The sequence below is a fragment of the Siphateles boraxobius genome, unplaced genomic scaffold, assembly GCF_051911475.1.
Source record: "Siphateles boraxobius isolate OS27281-9 unplaced genomic scaffold, OSU_SipBor_1 130, whole genome shotgun sequence".
In the NCBI taxonomy this organism is placed as follows: Eukaryota; Metazoa; Chordata; class Actinopteri; order Cypriniformes; family Leuciscidae; genus Siphateles; species Siphateles boraxobius.
The window spans coordinates 20,023,328-20,044,170 of NW_027508734.1; the positions used below are offsets into that span (position 1 = coordinate 20,023,328).

The 20,843-nt window shown below is 38.3% G+C and overlaps 5 protein-coding genes across 5 annotated transcripts; 4 read left to right on the forward strand and 1 right to left on the reverse strand.

Annotated features, from left to right (window-relative positions):
* Positions 1–2,735: 2,735 nt before the first annotated feature.
* gnao1b (guanine nucleotide binding protein (G protein), alpha activating activity polypeptide O, b) lies at positions 2,736–7,957 on the forward strand. The gene is made up of 8 exons (XM_077228512.1): positions 2,736–3,112; positions 3,240–3,282; positions 4,289–4,430; positions 4,933–5,093; positions 5,226–5,354; positions 5,941–6,070; positions 6,365–6,518; positions 6,621–7,957. Exons 1-8 carry the CDS (start codon positions 2,995–2,997, stop codon positions 6,806–6,808), a joined length of 1,065 nt encoding a protein of 354 aa, XP_077084627.1. The 5' UTR covers positions 2,736–2,994; the 3' UTR covers positions 6,809–7,957.
* Positions 7,958–8,389: 432 nt separating this feature from the next.
* mtbl (metallothionein-B-like) lies at positions 8,390–8,947 on the forward strand. The gene is made up of 3 exons (XM_077228513.1): positions 8,390–8,512; positions 8,622–8,687; positions 8,781–8,947. The coding sequence occupies exons 1-3, from the start codon at positions 8,488–8,490 to the stop codon at positions 8,882–8,884; spliced, it is 195 nt and encodes a 64-aa protein (XP_077084628.1). The 5' UTR covers positions 8,390–8,487; the 3' UTR covers positions 8,885–8,947.
* Positions 8,948–12,039: 3,092 nt separating this feature from the next.
* tmppe (transmembrane protein with metallophosphoesterase domain) lies at positions 12,040–15,007 on the forward strand. Its single transcript, XM_077228522.1, has 5 exons — positions 12,040–13,144; positions 13,541–13,651; positions 13,751–13,916; positions 14,019–14,158; positions 14,281–15,007. The coding sequence occupies exons 1-5, from the start codon at positions 12,379–12,381 to the stop codon at positions 14,469–14,471; spliced, it is 1,374 nt and encodes a 457-aa protein (XP_077084637.1). The 5' UTR covers positions 12,040–12,378; the 3' UTR covers positions 14,472–15,007.
* Positions 14,217–15,977, reverse strand: exosc6 (exosome component 6). The gene has a single exon (XM_077228523.1). The coding sequence runs from the start codon at positions 15,975–15,977 to the stop codon at positions 15,165–15,167; it is 813 nt and encodes a 270-aa protein (XP_077084638.1). The 3' UTR covers positions 14,217–15,164.
* An 81-nt stretch (positions 15,978–16,058) lies between these two features.
* Positions 16,059–20,762, forward strand: slc38a8b (solute carrier family 38 member 8b). The gene is made up of 10 exons (XM_077228521.1): positions 16,059–17,097; positions 17,728–17,926; positions 18,057–18,213; positions 18,409–18,513; positions 18,610–18,667; positions 18,791–18,905; positions 19,042–19,189; positions 19,290–19,489; positions 19,997–20,048; positions 20,225–20,762. Exons 1-10 carry the CDS (start codon positions 16,825–16,827, stop codon positions 20,325–20,327), a joined length of 1,410 nt encoding a protein of 469 aa, XP_077084636.1. The 5' UTR covers positions 16,059–16,824; the 3' UTR covers positions 20,328–20,762.
* The last annotated feature ends 81 nt before the right edge of the window (positions 20,763–20,843 follow it).

A 20,843-nucleotide genomic window follows, 5' to 3' on the forward strand; every position in this document is an offset into this window, starting at 1 on the left:
CTGCATCTTTATCTTAGAGTCATTATGTGCATAAGAGCAACATACGGAAGATGCTAAAAACAGCATCACTTTAACTTCGAGAACTTTGAATTGCCCTCAGCATTGAAGGGAGCAGTGTTATTGTTAGAAGGCACTTAGTGTAGCTGGACTGTTGCTACAGCAGAGCTAATATGGATTGACTTTTTATCGGTACAATACATTAAATCACTCGTACATTAAAGACAACTGGAAACGCAGAGCTTGAAACCACTTTAAAAATTAAATTCTGAGGACCAAATTCCTGTTATGCATATTAAGGTTATTACTGCACTATAGATTACTTTCATAATAATGTTTCTAAATCAACTGCTTTCTAGTCCAAAGGCATGCTTAATCTGATTATAAAACTGGTCCTCTGAGTATAGGTCAACTATATTGATCTCATTTTTTAAAAAAGACTAGGAAGGATAAATATGAGATGAGGCATTTTTAAAGAACCCTTGTGGAATGTATATTGCTTTTAGAAATTCAATCCTGAAATCAATATTCTTCAGTTATATAAATAAACACCAACCTTACTATAGGGTATTACTACTTAGTCTTTTTCTGATAAGTTGAAACATTTGGAGAGAAGATTGAGGATTTCATGTTTTGTTTTGTGTTTCCTGATCTGAGAAAAAGGTGTAGGTGTAATGAAGTTGTGTCATTAGTCAAATAATCAGTTGGGCAAAAATGAAAGAAGTCAACATCTGGATCTGATTGTGTTCTAATACGATATGAGATGCCATTATTCTTAGAAATTAATTTTAGCTTAATGGTATCTATTGAGGGCGGTCAGATTAATGAAATGGATGAGGCCTTTCTCCATTAAAGCATTATGCAGACCTGCCATTAAAGTATTACATGGTTAAGAGATCATATTCATTTTAGTTATGGGGATTTAGAAGCTCCTAGTCGTTTTCTAGAGTGAAATCTTTTTAATTTACGAAAAACCTGGTGATTAAATACCAGAGAAATTGTTACTCAACAGTTCCGTTGTTACATGCTTGGTCGCGTTTTGTTAAATGTTTTATTTAGGATTTCATTTTGCAAAAATGTCGAGATTTCCTTAGTTTATTTCACTCAAAATATAAACGCTTACTCACATGTGATTATGCAATGATATTTCAACATACTTGTGACGTTACAGCTTATGGAGGAGGGTCTGTGATTTTGTCTCCACCCTGCATGGTAATAAAGATAAAAGCATGTTAAGCAGGCTATGTGGCTCGATATTGCTCTTATCTTAGTAAAGTAATCCATCGGAGTGACCTGTGTGTGTGTCACTGGTGTGTTCAGAAAGTGAACAGTCCTTTGCAGTTAGGGCTGGGCTTGGCATGAAATCAAAAGTAAAGTTATGTATTCCATTCTCCCCTCCCCATGGGTACATTTCAAAGAATCAGTCAGATATTCATCTTTACTTAGAGGTCTATGCATTTTTCTGTTATGTCAATTTTCCGAATATTATTTTCCGGATAAAATTTCAGATTATTAAAATGCACTTTATATTCTTCAGTGCAAACAGTGACAGTCTCCCCAACAAACCCAAATAATAATTCAGTTTCTAAGTGTGAAATTATTATGTATGTGCATACATTTATTTTAAAGTCATGAGGTAGGATATCCTAAGATTTCCAGAGATTTGCACTACTAGTAGATATTAAAAACTCACTCAGTGATCTCATCTTTCAAAGCATTTCAGCCATATAACAGTTGTTGAAGCACAAACTCTTAAAGTATTATTATGTGTTGAAATCCAACATCAGAACATCTGGCTCATATGCCAGGGGTTAGGTATTAGAGAAATCCACAGGAATCTTTTAGAGCTGTAAGACTATGAGTGTGTGGGGAGGATTGGTTTGGGGATGAACATTTGTATTATATTTAATATCTGTGCTCCATTGTTGTGGATGCTTTTATATAAATAAAACTTGTAGAACCCAAGCAATACCAAGGTTATGAGTTTGGATTTTAGGGAAAATTTATACTTTTAAAATGTTTATCTTGAATTCACTTTAAGTTGTTTAAAGCATCTTCCAATTACATAAATGTGAATGTAATAGTTAAAAGCATCACTGCACAATTAAGAGTTATTGAATGACTGGTCAAACAGGTGAGCCATTAGAGAAGATCACAGGAATCTTGAAGATAATGCAATTCTGCAAGAATAGTTTTTTTTTTTGTGATATACATTTTTGAATGTATCATATACAAATAGGCTATATAAATATAATTCTATATTATCTGTCCCATCATTGTGTTGGTGCGTTTAAAGGGATAGTTCACCAAAATAAAAATTCTGTCATAATTTACTCCCCCTCAAGTTGTTCCAAACCTTTATAAATGTCTATCTACTGCTGTTTTATTGAAAACAAAGCGATGGAAATATGGTTTAAAAATGTTTTTTAAAAATACAAATATTAGAAATGGCACCCATATTACCATCCTGAAACAGCCACCCTGTGGATGAAGGCTTTGCACAATGCACAATACATAAATAGGCCTGCCTATAGAATGCAGTAAATAGGCTGCTGTAATACCAAAAAATATAAAAAGATAAGTAAAATAAATGTGTAAAAACGTGGGGCATATCCAATATGTCTACAAATATATCAAGCAAGCTCAGTGCTTTTTATTTCGACTGCCACAAAACAGATGTGGCCGAGCCCTGCTCCTCCAGTGACGTCAGCGCGATGAGAGGGGTTTGCCCCTCGCGCATTAGGAGGGAACTACAGGATGAGACGAGCTCGTGCAGGCTGTCACTGCCGCCGCCCAATAGACACCCTCGATCCGGAGCGCGAGCAGGACGACCTCCTCCCAACCAAGAGGCCGGAGTGTGAGCCTGTACCTGACCTCAATTCGGCTTGGATGCTTTAGCAACATTCGGCAGACTGACCAAGAGGAGAAAGGAGAGAGTGTGGGACAGAGACGGATATAAGGATTCAGCTCTCGCGCGTCCCGACTCTCGGTCTTGCAATGGGATGCACGTTAAGTGCCGAGGAGCGCGCGGCTCTGGACCGTAGCAGAGCGATCGAAAAAAACCTGAAGGAAGACGGATTGAGCGCAGCCAGAGAAGTCAAATTACTGCTGCTGGGTAAGTCGTGAGGTTCCACTGGCCGCTTTGCAATGAGTGCATTGAATAAGAATGCTGCAGGTAAGTGTGTGTGTGTGTGTGTGTGTGTGTGTGTGTGACAGCACTGACACAGCCTGTGTCTCCGCAGGCGGAGGGGAGTCGGGGAAGAGCACCATCGTCAAACAGATGAAGTAAGTGCGTTTTTTTAACATACTCAGTGATTTGGGGCCTTTTTGGGGTGGTTAAGGGCTGGGAATTGTTTGTCTCGCGCTGTTCATTGTGTGGTAGTGCTGAAACACAAGCTTACCCCACCCCCCCACCCCCAGAGACAGCGCTGTTAGTGAGTGAGTGTTAGTCTTATGTGTGCAGTGAAGCTTGAGAGAGCGCCTGTGCCTTGCTGTTGTTTTTGCCGTCCTGAGCTCCAAAGTTCCTTCATGTTTCACGTTTTTGTCATTGCATTTAATCTGGGACCGGTTTTTGTGTGTTATTCCATGTTATGCATTAGGGCCTTGTGTTCATTTTGCCCTCTATGTGTGCTTGACAGAGAGAGAGAGAGAGAGAGAGAGAGAGAGAGAGAGAGTTTGTGTGTGAGGCATTAGAATCTTTCTCTGTATTAATCTTAATGGGTGGCTTTTAGTGCTTGATCCCTGCAGTCTCGTTTAGCGTTATCCGCCCATTAAACGGATTTACCGGGAGGTTATGCCACCTAACCTTACATTTTCATAACTACAGATGCACATACATATACAATCATTGCAATTTTCACCAAATGCATTGTTTTATTAAATGCCCAGTTAAATAAAATACCATTTTACTGATAATTTTAAATGCACCATCATCATTGCACAGTTTTTATTTCTAAGCACACACAACTACATCTCAGAGCTTCAATATATTTTGAGGTTATAAATACGCTCTTACTAGTTGCATTTTAACTTTTATTACAGTTATACAGTTATTGCATAGTTACAGTTTAACTTGTGGTTTAAAATATTAAAGTGACCAACAACTTGTGCTACGCAACCTGTAGAAGCGCCAAACATATTATTGCATAAGCTCTGATCATACAATTTTTGCCACCACATATCCCAGTCATAAAGATATATGCGCATTATTGTGTAAGTTCTGTTGACCTGTCGTGTTTGTATGGTGCGTGTGTGTCTATAACGGCTTTCCTCTTTTGTGTGTTGGCGTCAGGATTATCCATGAAGATGGGTTCTCCGGAGATGATGTAAAGCAGTTTAAACCTGTGGTCTATAGCAACACCCTTCAGAGCCTTGCCGCCATCTTGCGAGCCATGGAAACTCTTGGTATAGAGTATGCAGAGAAGGACAGATATGTATGTATACTCACATGCAGCACACACTCTTGTGAACTGACTTTAAAACTCATACACTACACAGAAATAATGGAGTGCAAGTGGTGTGCAAGAAGAAGATTATCGTAAATATTCAGATGCAATGAATGCTTTATTGTTTAATCCTCAAACATTTTCAAAGCAATTACTGAATCTAAAAGTTGTTCTAACCTCTTAATTCGTAAAATAATGTAATTGCATTGATACAACAATACAAGGAGACAGAACACAACAGTTAATGTACCTACTGTTAATGTACCTGTGCACGCTTGTTTTGATTTGCAGTGTTCTTTAATGTTTGCCTTAGATTTTCCTGGTGATTGACCTCACCTTGAATTACCCAAACAGAGTTACAGTGACACCTAGTGCATGAAATTAGGAAATATCATTGTGGTTGCCAATGCAGTGCACATTTAGTGGGTGTCCTTCTACACAATTATATGCATTAAACAGGATGTTTATAACCTTTTGCACGTGTTTATAGGCAGATGCTAAGATGGTATTTGATGTGGTCGGTCGAATGGAAGACACAGAGCCATACTCAACAGAACTGCTGGCTGCCATGATACATCTTTGGACTGATGCTGGAACTCAAGCTTGCTTTGGCCGTTCTCGAGAGTATCAGCTTAATGACTCTGCCCAATAGTGAGTCCCTCTATACACACACAAATGGAATGAGATGGTGCAATGAGCATGTCATTGTCAGGTGTAATGTTGTAACACCATTTATAACATCATGCGTTATTTAAGAATGCACGTGGGCGCTCTGTGTTTCAGTTACCTAGACAGTTTGCAGCGCATTGGCTCTCCAGATTACCTCCCCACCGAACAGGATATTCTCCGAACCAGAGTCAAAACTACTGGAATCGTTGAGACAAATTTTTCCTTCAAGAACCTTAACTTTAGGTATCTATTAAGTTATGCATTTCTCATGTGAATTAAATTTATTATTTATTGTAAATTTAAAATTAAGATTTTAAGATTTTTCTGGACCTCCTTAAAGCATGTTATAGCACCTTATTAAACTCATATCTGCATAACATTAGTATATGTATATATTGCATTTCACCCAGCCCTAACACTGCTTATTGTAAATTATAATACATTATCATCGTTAATATGAGTTTCTGCAAAGCTGCATTGTAAAAAAGTGCTATACAAATCTGATTTTTCTTTCAATTCTAAAATTATTTATTTTAAAATTTTAATAAAATTTTTTAACAAATCTGGGAATATTTTGTTGAATAAAAACTCAGATTTTAAGTCTTTATAATTGTCCTCTATTTGTGAAAATGACATAAGGAATTGGAAAATTAAGATTTCTTTTCATGTTCTTTTAGATGGTAGAAATCTGATATCTTTGGTCGACCTATTTTGTTTCTTAACATGCATTATGAGTTTGGACTTGATTTGATAGTGTTTTGTGTGTGTGCACAGATGCGTGTACATGGCTTCACATGTGTCCTGAAAGTGTGTGATGTTTCGTCCCCAGGCTGTTTGATGTGGGGGGACAGAGATCAGAGAGGAAAAAATGGATTCACTGCTTTGAGGATGTGACAGCCATTATCTTTTGTGTGGCACTGAGTGGATACGACCAAATGCTCCATGAAGACGAGACCACGGTGAACTACTACACTCAGATCATTTAGACAGCTTGCATACTCACATTATGACATTTAATGGTAAATTAACTTTAAGCAATACGTTTAAGTTCTCTAAAACAATCCCTTGACCGTCAACCTAAAATTGATTTGAATCACCAAATTACTGAGGAATCCTACTGTTTTTACCAACCATATATATGTTTTATAAAATGTTAATTTATAATATAAAATGTATTGATTTATTTATGCTAATTATTCAGTTCCAAAAATGCAAAAATGTTTGATTCAGTGTCTTCTCTCTCTTCTCTGCAGAACCGTATGCATGAGTCTCTTATGCTCTTTGACTCTATATGTAACAATAAGTTCTTTGTTGATACGTCCATCATCCTTTTCCTCAATAAGAAGGACCTTTTTGGAATAAAGATTGTAAAATCTCCCCTGAATATCTGCTTCCCAGAATACACAGGTACAACAACCACGCATAAATATATACAAGAAATTTACAGATATGAAAAAGGCTTTAAACCCTGTTTATCAACTTCTCATCATGTCTTCATCTTTCGGACAGGTCCAAATACATACGAAGCCGCGGCTACGTATATACAAGGTCAGTTTGAAAGCAAGAATCGCTCTCCTAATAAAGAGATCTACTGTCATCTAACCTGCGCTACAGACACAGGAAACATCCAAGTGGTCTTTGATGCTGTTACTGACATCATCATCGCCAATAACCTGCGTGGCTGTGGCCTCTACTGAGCTTGTTGCCCTTCGAAATGGTAACAAGTGACTGAACTGACACCCCTGTGACTTTGGCCAAGGCACTCCCTTATTTCATTTCACTCTGTCAATTTTTGTCTTTTGTTCAGAATATGTATCCCTTATTTGATTTTGTAGTTTGTCAGTCCATTGCTGGAGTAAATAATGTATGGGTGTGCATGTATAGTGTAAAATGAGTGTCAGGCCGGGCATAGATGCTTTAAGCATGAGTGCATGTGTGTGAGTGTCAGTCACAACGAGTGAGAGTGTTTGTCAGGTGATAACACACAAAGGTTCTCTGCTGTGTAAGAGACTTCCAAGTGCTGACATGATCCTAAACTAAACCCTGAAAGGATCTGTGGCTCTTGTAGGCTTTTCTTAAGATCCAGACATGTCTGTGACTGAGAGCAAGATATAAGGTGAATCATTTAGCTGAGCCGAATGTCATTTCAGAAACTGAATGTTGTCCAGGGGCAGCTCTTAAGCCAAAGTTGTTTGAGACCTGGCATCGCCCCTTATTGGGTCTCTGCTCACTGGCTTCAGGCTGTGACATAAAATGCCTTTCAGCGAATGAAGCCTCTTACAAAGTGTGATGTTGACAACATTCTCACTCAACATGAGCACAAATAGTTCCAAATCTGTTCATTTCTGTATAAATTATTCTGTAGTTTATTTATTTATATAATTATAAGCGCATGTATTTACATATTTTGTATAGCCCCACACTTTGTGCACCCTATCAATGTCGGGCTACGAATACAAACTAGCTTGCAGACTTTAGATGGAGAACAGCGTAAATTTTAAGACTGTAATTCAGACTCATATATAACTGAATTACTACGAATGAGCTATCGCTTTTTATCTCTCTCTCTTCAACTGATGACGTAATGACGTGTGAGAGTGTGTACAGATGCGTGTGTGATGCATGCACACTCTTTATTCAACCATGACCTGTTACTTAACCCAGATTTCTTTTCCCGTTTCCAACCTCTCTTTCTCCACTGTGGATGATTTTTTGTTTTTTTTTGTTTTGTGCACTGAATGTTCTCCTTTACTCCCTTGGGGTAATACTGCACTGTACTGCTGGGTTTAGTCTTCTGACCGACCAATGAAATGTTTACATTAAAAAAGAAAACACTTTAGCACCAACTACTGGCTGTGCATTGATTTGTTTGTCCCTCCCTTGACGTGGTTAGTGTATTTTAACCTGCAGTTATCAATAATTATATTTAAAGTAGTACCATAAATAGATCAAATAAGATCAGTGTGAAAGAGAAGAATATTATAATATCTCAGCAAATACAGAAGGCTCCCCTAAAGTTCACAAATATGGTTCCCATTTAGTTACTTTTGGGAACCAAATGAGAACGTCCTGGGGACATTTTTTAGGCTCTTTTTGTAACCAAAACCAAGCTTCCCAGAACTTTACAGGGAGGTTTACTTTAACCAAAAACTAACGTAACCAGAAGTGTTTGCTGTGATGCCTGGCTTTCCTTTTATATTTGTCTAATGCCCACATGACTTCAGAATGAGATCCCAAGATTAACTATCAGCGCTGCGCGCTCACACTCTTCATATGACGTTCACATGTGATTGTGACGCACGAACGAGCGATTCCATTTCCAGACAGATTTTTCCAAGAAGGCATCATACGTTCGTTGAAATTGTCGTGGTGAAAAATGGACCCGTGTGACTGTTCCAAATGTAAGTACATAATCCAAATATAAACATGTATGTATTCTAAGTAATTATAGCAAGAAATGCGGTGGCGCGCACGCATCGTCTGGAAATGTAAGACCTCTGTCTGTTGTAGATGGATCTTGTAACTGCGGGCAAAACTGCAAATGCACCAACTGCGCCTGCGCACATAGCAAGAAAAGTGAGTCGAAAAGCTAACGCTTTGGATAATTAAACATATCTACACCCAGAGTTCTGCAGAATTAAATCAATTTTGCCCTTTTCGACCCGGTAGGTTGCGGAACTTGTCCATCTGAATGCAGTAATAAGGGCACGAAGGGCTGCGAGAGCGCGCGCAAGGACAAGGAGAAATCGTGCGACACAAGCTGCTGCAAATGAAAGGCTGTGATGTGCGCTGTGACACTGTCCTCCTTTAACAATAAACGCAATTATATCGTGTTACTCATCCATTTGTTGTGATTATTTATGAGCTAACATGATGTATTTTGAGTTGTTTCTTATCCACACAGCATGCACTCATGAACACTAAATACTACAGAAGATAGAAAATGGTCTGAATGGTAAGAAAAGAGCAGCTTGTTGCAAACCTCAGAAAACGAATTTGAAAAATTCTCACTCTGTTCCTTTCTCTTGCATGGTGTTATGCTGCTTACCAACATTTGAATGCATATAAGTTATATAAGCATATCCTAGACCAAGGAGGTTCAAACATTTGATGTCAAGGGCCTCCACAAATTATGATCCCTTGTGAGGGTCCCCATTCCTAAAATTTAAATGCAGTTTTGTATGTATACACTTTCTATTTGACACTGTGAGACAAGACAAAAGTAAAAATACAAAATTCAACCTGACATTTTTTTTTCAGGAACATCAACTTTAGATATTTATTAATCATCAATTATTTAAAATTAATTTAATGATAAATCCAGACGAGGATGTTTTATTGTATCACATTATCGAACTCATGGGTTTTCTGACCTTAAAAATAAATAGCTTTAAATGTTAATAAAATAATAATGAAAAAAGAATACTGACCTTTTAATAGTGAATTACGGTGGCCGAGAGAGCTCAGCGTGCTGCAACTTAAGAAAACGCATGCAAATAGTAAAAAACGCATGCAAGTAGAAAAAAACGCATGCAAGTAGAAAAAAACACTGCAAATTAAGAAAAAAACTGCAAATTAAGAAAACATCTTCAACAGTTTCACAACACGCATGTGCTCCAAGTACTCACAACACAACCAAATACAGAAACGCGCTGCAAATAGCAGAACACAGCGGAAATGTTTCCGGGGGAACCAAATAAGTGACGAGCCCGGCTGGTACGTGCATACAGCTCAAAATTGTACTTTATTTTATTTTATTTATTTTAACTTTGTTTTTTTCTCGCAAAACATACAGAGATTACATTTGTATGACATACAACTTGTATAACATATACAAAATGTATTAACAATATGTTCAATGTCATCAGAATACAAATGAGAAAAGAGCAATGAGCTGAAAACTCAAATAAATAAAAAAGATAGAGAAGAAGAACATCAAGGAAAGATATTAATCTATTCATCAGTTACACTGTACAAATCATGTTATGTTTAAATTTTCATAAAGAAATGTTTCATAAGAAATGGTAATGTAGGGTAAAGTTGAGACACTGACACAGATATAACGCATATTGAATAAAAAATTGTAAAGTAAAAAAAAAATACATTTATTTGCAACCGTTATGTTAACAGCATTATATTTCTGTTGTCAGAACAGCTATTCTACTGATGGACACCGTGATGCGTTGTCATGGGAACATCCCATGTGAAAATAATGAGGAAATGACTTGTCTTTCGTTGCTTCCTTCATCAAGTGCGTGCCAAACGGCTACATAATGGCACACTAGTGCCAAGCTCACTCCAAAGTCCACTTGAAGAGCTCTGCCGTCTCCCCTTCGAAGGGAGTAGGGAAAAGGGATGCTCATGAGCAATAAAAGAAAGTAGAATTTTGAGCTGTATGCACGTCCCAGCCGGGTTCGTCACTTATTTGGTTCCCCCAGAAACATTTCCGTTGTGTTCTGTTATTTTTTTTTATTTATTTTTTTTTTTATTTAAATAAGGCAAATACAAACAAATCAGAAACAATGTCAAATCTTACTACAAGCTTACAGTGCTCATCCTAGAAAAAGAAAAACTTAAAAGAACATATGAACATGGAGCATGTTATGGCAAAATGGCATTTACATATTCAAAAGAAAATAAATTAAAAGGGCAATCAGTCAATAAAATTGTTTACAAAAGAAGCCAGTTTCTTAGCATTCTTGTTCTTAATCAATACCAAAGAGTTATAAAAAAGTTTCAACTCATTTCTCCAATGAGTAATGTTAGGAATTGTCTTGTAAAAACGACATTTATGAATGAAATGTTTACTTAACAAAATTACACTGTTAATGCCAAAATCATTGTGATCATTACGAAAAATACCAAATTTTATATCATTAATAGTTAGATTCATCATCTGAAATCCTTTGGAGACGAACAATTGTTGAAGGTCCAACCAAAACCTTTTAACAACTTCACACAAACAGAACAGATGATTTAAATCTTCGGGTTCAATTTCACAGAAGTTACAGTTTCCTACATCCATTTTAAATCTCTGTTTTAATAAATCTTTAGTTGGATAAATCCTATTTATAATTTTAAATTGCATTTCTTTCACCTTTGGCGGGACTGGGAATTTTAAGTATTTACATCTAATCTTTTTTATTGTCTCCTTTTCAAAGTCTTTAAGAATATAATCTCTTTTGAGAGAACTAGTTTGGCAGTTAAGTAAACAATTCCTTATAAACTTGTTGTTACATTTGTAATTCAGAAAATCAATACCATTGATGTAAAGTTGTCTTAAAGTAGGCGTGACTTTTGAATATATTATATCCTGTTTAATCATAGCTACAAGGGATACTGGGAAAGCTTTCACAATCTGTTTAAACTTCTTTTGGGTACATCTAATTTGAAATTTGTCACAGAATTCAACATGTTGTAAAACGTGTTCTGTGTTATTTGCAGTGCGTTTCTGTATTTGGTCGTGTTGTGAAAATTTGCAGCGCGTTTCTGTATTTGGTTGTGTTGTGAGTATTTGGAGCACACGCGTGTTGTGAAACTGATTAAGAGTTTTTTTTTTTAATTTGCAGTGTTTTTTCTATTTGCATGCGTTTTTTTCTACTTGCATGCGTTTTTTCTACTTGCATGAGTTCTTTACTATTTGCATGCGTTTTCTTCAGTTGCAGCACGTCACCGTAATGAATAGTAATTGGAGTGACATTTGGAAAAAAATATATAGGCTACAATAAAAAAAAAACATTCTTGGGTGATACCGTAAGTAAGATGCTGAACAAAAGCATAAACGAAGACGGGAAATTGTGTTTTAATGTAAAAACTTTAAGAACTAACAAGCTCGTATGTTGTCAGTTAATAACAGTTCGTTTCCAATCAGGTTTAAGAGCGTTACATTAGCCACGCCTATATGATGTGACGAGCCAATTATATTACTGCACACACTTGTCACGCAGGAGAGCTTGAAGAGTACCCTGTCAAATGACTGGCGTGTTTATATTTCATTTGTTTACAAGATCGCGAATTATGTTATGGACGCTTTTGTAATTTGAGTGTGTAACAAATGTCTGTATGACCTTTCTACTCGGAAACCACAACAGTATTTTTCATGTTGTCATCATAGCGGCCATCACACGTCTTTGTCTGCGGAAGTATTAGTTTTGTTCTCCAGTGTCCCAGTTAAGATAATAACGTTTATTTTTACTTGAATGGACCGTGAATCGAAAGGTATGTGAACTCTTTATCATTATTATACGTTATAGCGTGCCAAGAATGAATGTACCCTATTTGTAATAGACTGTCAAAGGGGTCAGTGACCGAGCACATGCCGGTCAGTATGTTTGGATTTGGACGCCTCTCCGCAGAGGGGAAAATCGGAATCGCGTCGGGGGTTGTTTTTTTCTCAATGCTCATGTCCAGAACATTAATCTCGGAGCGGGTTGACATAGGCACGCGTGCTTCGCTGTTTCGTGTTCAGTTTCTCCTCTTCATCAACTCCCTGCTGCTCCTCGGCTCGCTCTACATCTGGAAACGCGTGGGGAGGCGGCTGTGCGGAAACAGAGGTGCTCCTTCTGTCCCTCAAAGATGTTGGCGTCTTCTTGTCCTACTCTTTCTCACTCTCGTGCACGGGAGCTACTTATGCATGTTTTTCCTCGTGGATACTGAGCCACACTGGTTTTCAGTTTTGAGTTTTTCCTGTTTGGGGATTTACGTCATCCTACTCTTCTTCCTGTTTGTTTTTGGCTGCCTAAACCGCCTTCGCAGGCTTCTCTCCCGCAGACGAGGTGAAGAGGATGCGGCCGCGAGCGCATCAGCCAGCCAGACAGTGTTGGCATTGATAGTAACAGCAATACTGGCAGTTTACGGGCTGGTAAATGCCGCCCAACCTCCTCGAGTAATTGAGGTGGAGATCCCAGTAGAGAAGCTGCCCGAGTCTTTGAACGGGCTCAGGTTGGTGCTTCTGTCCGACATACATTTGGGACCTACAGTAGGCCGCTCTAAACTGCAGCGCATTGTGACTATGGTGAATGAGCTGAACCCAGGTAATTACATCTTGCATCAGATTAATGTTTGAAATATTAAAGGGAGAGCTCACCCAAAAATAAATTCTATCATCAGTTACTCACCCTCATGTTATTCCAACCATATGATTTTCATACTTCTGTGGAACTTAAAAGAAGATATTTTGAAGAACGTTGGTTAACAGTTTTGGTTCCTATTGACTTGCATTGTTTTTTTATTTTTGGTTTATTGGTCCATACAATGAAAGTCAGTGGGAACCAAAACTGTTTGGTTACCAGCATTCTTCACAATATCTTCATGTTCAACAGAAGACAGATTGTGGGTGAGCAAATGATGACAGAATTTTTCATTTTTGGGTGGATTATCTCTTTAACATGTATCTGTCATTTAATTGTAGCTACTCTTTGTTGCTGTAGATGTAGTGGTGATTGTCGGTGATCTGACTGACTCTCAGGTGACTCGATTAAGGAGCGCTGCAGAACCACTGGGACAGATGAGGGCTCGACTGGGCTCCTATTTTGCTACAGGTCAGTCCTTTTGGCTGTATGACATAAAGGGAAATTATTGTATGTAAATAAATGTTTTTTGTGGAAATTTTTTTGTGTGCATTTTTGTGTGACTTTCAGGCAATCATGACTACTACACTGCTGATGTTGAAGGCTGGTTTGAACTCTTGCGCTCAATGGGGATTGAGTCTCTTCACAACAGCAATGTGAAAGTGTTCCGCCCAGAACGGACTCAAGACTGGATTTGCCTTGCTGGCATTGATGACCTTGAGGCCCGCATGTTACGGTCAGTCCACAGTGATATCATCTCAGGCTCATTTGAATGTATGCAAATCTGGTGCATGTGCTTTGCACGGGGCTCATGTCAGAAGTGTTGTTTTGGTTAAAGATACCCAGGCCATGGCATGGATGTTGAGAAAGCTCTTAGTGGCTGCAGTGCAGAGAGCCCTATTATTCTTCTTGCACATCAGCCTCATGCTGCCAAACAGGCTCTCCAGCAACGGCCAGACATCAGCCTGGTACTCTCAGGTTTGTAAATATCAGCTACAATATTGTGGTCTTACAGATGCTTTTTTTTTTTTGTTCAAATTTAGGAGCATACTGCTCATGTCCTCTACTGACCAATAAAATGCAATTTTGTGTTTGTGTAGGTCACACACACGCTGGTCAGCTGTTCCCCCTCACCATCCTGGCATTCCTGATGAATCCATTTTTCTGTGGACTCTACCGTGTCTCTGAACACACCATGGTCTACGTGACCTCTGGAACCGGTTATTATGGCATTCCAATGAGAATTGCAAGCCGTTCAGAAATCACAAATATTATACTGAAACACGCTTGAGAGCACTCGCACAGTGCAGGGATCAAACACACATTCTCATCCATACATTCATTACCTCATCACCCTGCATGCTGTCAAACAATTAAACATGCATTGCATGTATAATTCTGTGATACATCGGTCACATATACAAGTCTGTTCAAGTTTGCGTTGATTTGCTTGTGCACAATCTTATTTACTATTCAAATGACACACTTAGCAAGAGGTTTTAGTTGTTTGTCATCTTTTTTAATGGGTGTGGTATTGTAATTTGTTTGCCAAAACATGCTAGAAATTCAAGCATTTTATTAAGAGAAAATTCACATTTAAGTGCCAGTTTTTAAATTACTTTGTATGTATTTGTACCATTTCACCCTTTTAATTACAGACCATTTTAAACTATACAGCAAAGCATCAGCCTCAGAATTGATCTTTTCTACTTTTATCCAGTAAAAAAGCCTTCATATTACAAACATGTTTTATATATTTTCAAATGTACTCACTGAATACAAAACCATCAACACTTGTGCAATGAAAAAATAAAAGATAAGAAAATATATTTGCATCTGAAGTTACTGCTTTTAATTGGTACTACATTGTTACACAAGTGTAGACATTTTGATAAACAATGTATGCACAAACAATACATTCACTTTGAGTTTTACAATTTTATTTTCCTCAATACAAAAAACTTTAAAATCCTGGCAAACAAGTCTATTTCTCAGGTGGAGGCGCTTTCCTCTTCACAGCCCTCGTCAGCGCTTGCTGTACCACCGGATAGAGTTTGTGACAGCCGTCCAGGCAAGTTCTCACAGCATCAGTCAGTGTGTCCTCCCGCATCTCCCCGTCCGCATTCAGACCAGACACTTGATTCAGATTGGGAAGCAGAGCCACGGTGACGCATCCCCGATTCTCCCCGTATCCCTCCTGCCAGCTCCCACACTCCTCTGAGTGTGATGGGTCAACGAGGCACGTATTTCCATTCTGCCGCAGCGCACAACCCAGCACCACATCATACATTTCAATACCTCCATCCGCCAGGGCCATAGAGGCGCAGGTCATCGCATGTGCAAGGATCGAGCCGTCATTCTCTAGAACGATGACATTAACCTCAATCTGCGAGCGTGGGTATTTGTGGAGGCAAACGCCTGGCTGTAAACTTTCGAGCAGAGTCGCGGACAGATCTCGTTCCTCGCTGCCTTGGATCCAGGCACCCCGTTTCATACAGGAAAACGGCGCGAGCCTGAAGTCGCATACAAGGCGACCGGTTTTCATGTCTGTTTCGTCCTTACGTTCAATTTCTTTTGGTCCGTACACCGAGCATATGATCTTGGTATTTCCAGCCTCGAAATACGCAGAACCCTTCGCCTGGCTGACCAGCCCGCAGCGCGCAAACACTGGCCGTACGTCTCCATTCCCTCGGACGCCCTGCCTGCTGCTGGCCTCGGGAACTTTGTTTGGGGAAAGAAAGAGCAGCGGGGACTGCGACTCCTCCGGTCCACGGATACGTCTTGTGTCAAACGGCATTTTCAATAAACCCACGTGTTAATTGAAACAACTTTTCAGTAGCGAAACCGTTCAGTTCTTGTTCTATGAATCATATGTATGGGACAGGACATTGCTGGTTTTGCTCTACCGCCATCTGTCGCATAGGCGTGACATGACGCACAGCGGGATTTCGAGATAGGGCAGTGTGGGTTGTTTCATTTCAAAGTTATATTTTGTTGCACTTAATTCACATTTTCAAAAACCACCTCACACACATATGTAACAACACTGAGTTTGTTTGTGAAGTTCTATTTCTTTGATGTGTTTAAATAGTTTAGATTTGCTTTGGGGAGCCCCACATCAGTTTCTATTTATAGCTTCATATTTCTAGATTTTTTTTAGAATCCGAATTATAGTATGCACTATACATGGATACGTGTTATTTAATATCTTTCTAAAAGAAAGAAATGTAAATGACGCGAAAACGTTTGATTTGTCCCAAGAGACACGTGCCTCAAGTGAGCGCTGCAAATTTATATTTGCTCAAAGGTTTCGAACAGGGTCGCAAGAGCACTAATTGAATTTAGCCGCAGAGTTTCTCGTTAGAAAATAACACCGCCCTGACGTGAATTCCTGCTGTTCTAGACTAAAGCTCTCATTTGATAAGGCAGTTGCTGTAGTCGCTCCTGTGTGAAATCAGAAGCACATTCCTCTTAACATGCATCTGTAGATGAGCCATCATTTAGACTCGGAACCCACCGTTTCAAACGCTAGCAAGGCTTTACAATATTTCTCACCTTGGGATGACATTTTTAAGGGGTCTTACTTGGGACAGCCTCACTCGCTATAGGCTACTAAACAGTGATTTTACTGCAGACAAGTGCGGATGCATTGGACTCATAAAGCTCCATTATTACAGAGAGAAGCTCCTTGTATTGTTTTTTGTCTCTACGTACCGAGCATGGAGGAACTGGCCCGGGAGAGTATTCGTAGCATCAGTCTGCTATCCAAACCTGCGCGGGGTTCGGACGTCCCGCGGCTCGGCTCATTTGGGGCCATATTCATCATGCTTAAATCTGCCCTCGGCGCGGGACTCCTTAACTTTCCATGGGCTTTTGAAAAGGCCGGCGGCGTGAGCATAGCCATCAGTGTGGAGATGGTGCGTTGTAACATTCCGACAAATAAGACTTAGGCTACTTTAGGGCACTTGCACAGGTATAATCCTAAAAACAAAAAAAACTTGTCAGCTAAACCAACTGAGTGACCAGCTAAGACCAACAAACAAGCTAAGGCTGGTCATAGTTTTGTCCAGCAGAGAGCAAAGTAGAATTGGTATTTTTATGGTTTCATCTTAATTTTAGATTAAGATTTAATATAAAGATTACTTTATATTAAAGCATATGTTACATATCCTTAAAGCACTGATAACTCACCCTATATAATGGTTTCTTGTATTGAGAATTCTGTAGGCTACAAGCATCTGTGTCATTTTTCAGTCAATCATCTTTTGTGACTTCCTATGTACAAATGCATAGTTTATATTCTGTCTGTATCTTTCACATTAGAGTGAGAATGTGATGCTGTTATTCACAATGTGCCACTAATGAAATGAAAGGCGGTTGGTATTTTAGAAAAAAACGTTCATGCAACGTTCATGCTTTAATGTTCATGCAACCCTTTAGCAAAGAAACAAGCCACGTAAAGCCTAATGTAAAGTGCTAATGTGGATACAGCTGGAAAAGAATGTTGTGGGGTTTAAAGCATTTTAACGTCTTTCTCCCTTTCTCAGGTGTCTCTGGTATTTCTGATAAGTGGGTTGGTCATTCTTGGCTATGCCTCGTCAATCAGTCGGCAGAACACGTATCACGATGTGGTGCGAGAGGTGTGTGGAAAGAGGATTGGCCATCTGTGCGAGATCTGCTTTGTTTTCAACCTCTTCATGATCTCTGTGGCCTTCTTGGTGGTTGTGCAGGATCAGCTGGATAAATGTAAGTTGTATGTGTGTGGTTTAATATGAGTCATTATGTTTCAGTGTGAGGAACTGTAACAGACAAATGTGTATATATACACATGACAATGGAACAAAGAGATATTTTTCCCCTTGTTTGTGTGTTTCAGTGTGTCTGTCTCTGTATGAGACAGTGACGGGAAACACGGAAGGAGAGATGCCATATCATTGGTACACAGATCACCGTTTTGCACTCTTTCTCATGTGCTTCATTATCATCCTTCCACTCTCTATTCCCAAAGAGATCGGCATCCAGAAATACACCAGGTGCGTTGAAAGCTGACACATAAATCTGTGACTCCCTAAATATTTTTATACCATATAATACCATCATCAACCACAGGTCTGAGTGAGAAGGACTGCATACAGTAGTTCCTGCTCTTCCACCTCTGTCCCACTTAGTAGAGCTGCTGTATATCATTTTCTCTGATCTTTTAACGTTTCTTTATGTTTAATTGCCAGTGTATTGGGAACTCTGGCTGCTACATACCTGAGTGTAGCTGTAATTGCAAAGTATTATTTAAAAGATGAGCACACAGCAGACCTCACACCAGTGCACAGTCAAGGGTGAGTTTAGTTATATGTACATGTTTGCCGTAAAGTTGTGTGCATGCATGCATTGTTCATATCAGTGGTTTATTTTGGTTCTTGTGTTTGTAACAGATTGGATTCATTGGCCTCCATGTTCAGTGTGGTTCCTACCATCTGTTTTGGTTTTCAGGTCAGATTCTATTTATTTCTTTACATCACTGATACACTATAGTATTTGCAACTTTCTCTGTTGTACTTTTGACCATTAGGATTGCTCAAAGCTCACACACTGTAATCATTATTTATATTACAGTGTCATGAAGCTTGTATTGCAATCTACAGCAGCATGGAAAACAAAAATATTACACATTGGGTCTTCATCTCAGTCACATCTATGATTTTCTGCCTGCTTATTTATACTCTCACAGGTGAGTCAAATCACTATACTCTATGATATGCACATATTTGTAGAGCATTAGTTACCTGTATTACTATTATAATAAATATTTTCCAGTGAGTTTTTGTCTTAAACTGAGAGACTGACACTTGGTTGCAATATGGCAGGTGTGTTTGGTTTTCTTACATTTGGAAAGGAAGTAGCCTCAGATATCCTGATGTCATATCCTGGAAATGATGTAGTGATGATTATTGCTAGGCTGCTGTTTGGGATTTCGATCATCACCATCTATCCTATAATTTTGCTTTTGGGAAGGTACTGTAAACTACAAATAAATGTGCATAGCTCACTGCACACACACACACACACACACAGTGTTTACACACACACTCATGTGTCAATGTTTTGTTCACAGGTCAGTGATTCTAACACAAATATTGCACTTTTGGGAAAGACGGGCCATAATGACGTCTGTGTTTGAGAGTCGGTGCCGTCTGATACTAACACTTCTCTGGATCACTGTGACTCTTCTCATCGCCATCTGTGTACCAGACATGAGTGAGGTCATCAGCGTAATCGGGGGAATTAGTGCCTTCTTTATATTTATCTTTCCTGGTGAGACACTCAATAGAACAATCACAATCTCACCAAATCACAAGCATGCACACATACACTACCATTCAAAAGTTTGGGGTTTGTGAGATTTCTTAATGTTTTTGAAATAATGCTAACCAAGGCTGCATTTATTCGATAAAACATATTATGTTTTACAATACATAAACATATTATTAAAACATATATATGACATATTATTACAATGTAAAATAACCTTTCTATTTAAATGTATTTTAAAATGTAATTTATTCCTGTGATGGCAAAGCTGAATTTTCAGCATCAATACTCCAGTCTTCAATGTCACATGATCCTTCAGAATTCATTCTGATACACTGATTTGTATAGCTTAAGAAACATTTCTTTATTATCATCAATGTCAATAATATTGAGGTTTTTTTTATTTTATGGAAACCACAGGTTCTTCAATGAATTTAAAGCATTTATTTGAAATAAATAGAAGTCACAAATAGACCATGAAATGGCATTGACCAAGCTAACTTTTTGCAGGATTGTGCCTCATTTTTGCCATGCAAACAGAACCTATAAATCCCAGGATGAGGTGCGTAACATCCATGTTGTCTTATGTGTAAAGAAACTAGAGGAAACAGCCAGTTAATTAAATTGATGTCACTATATTATTTTTCATCATATATTGATGGTACTTATGATGAGCATTGATTTAAACCACTTTCTCTTACACACTTTCCCCTCTATCATTTTGTTTGTTTCTTTCAGAATCTTCTTGACAAGTTGGGGTGTGGTGACTGTCATTACTGGAGCTTTTATCTTTGGCCAGAGCACAACTATAGCTGTTATGGAGTTGATGCACAAGTTTTAATCTTCTTCATCATCATAATTTGCAATATCATTGCCTCAGAAAAATGTCTATACATTTGATTGTTGGATGATAAACATTATGATACTTCAAACTGAGGATGAGTGGCAACTACATACGTTTAGAAGAAAATGTCTCCACAGTACTGTTACTGCTAATTTTTATTTATTTATTTTTTTGTGGCTAAGACAACGCATAGGATGATTTTTGCTTATATACTGTATTTATTATATTGTGTAGGTTTGGACAAGAATAGTATATTTTTTTTTCAAATACATTATATGGAATAACTGTAAACTATTTGGATAATATTGGAGACTATGAATGAAAATGTTCAACACAGTAACGAAATTCTTTATATTTGTAATAACTTATTAAATTGAATTAACCTTTTGCCTAAATGTGAGTGAAATTCAATAAACTATGAAGATAAAAACACATTTTAAATGTGTCAGGGTGATAGACCTATTGTAGGCTACAACTGCAATCAAGAGTTTTTAAAATAGGTTTAAATGTGTG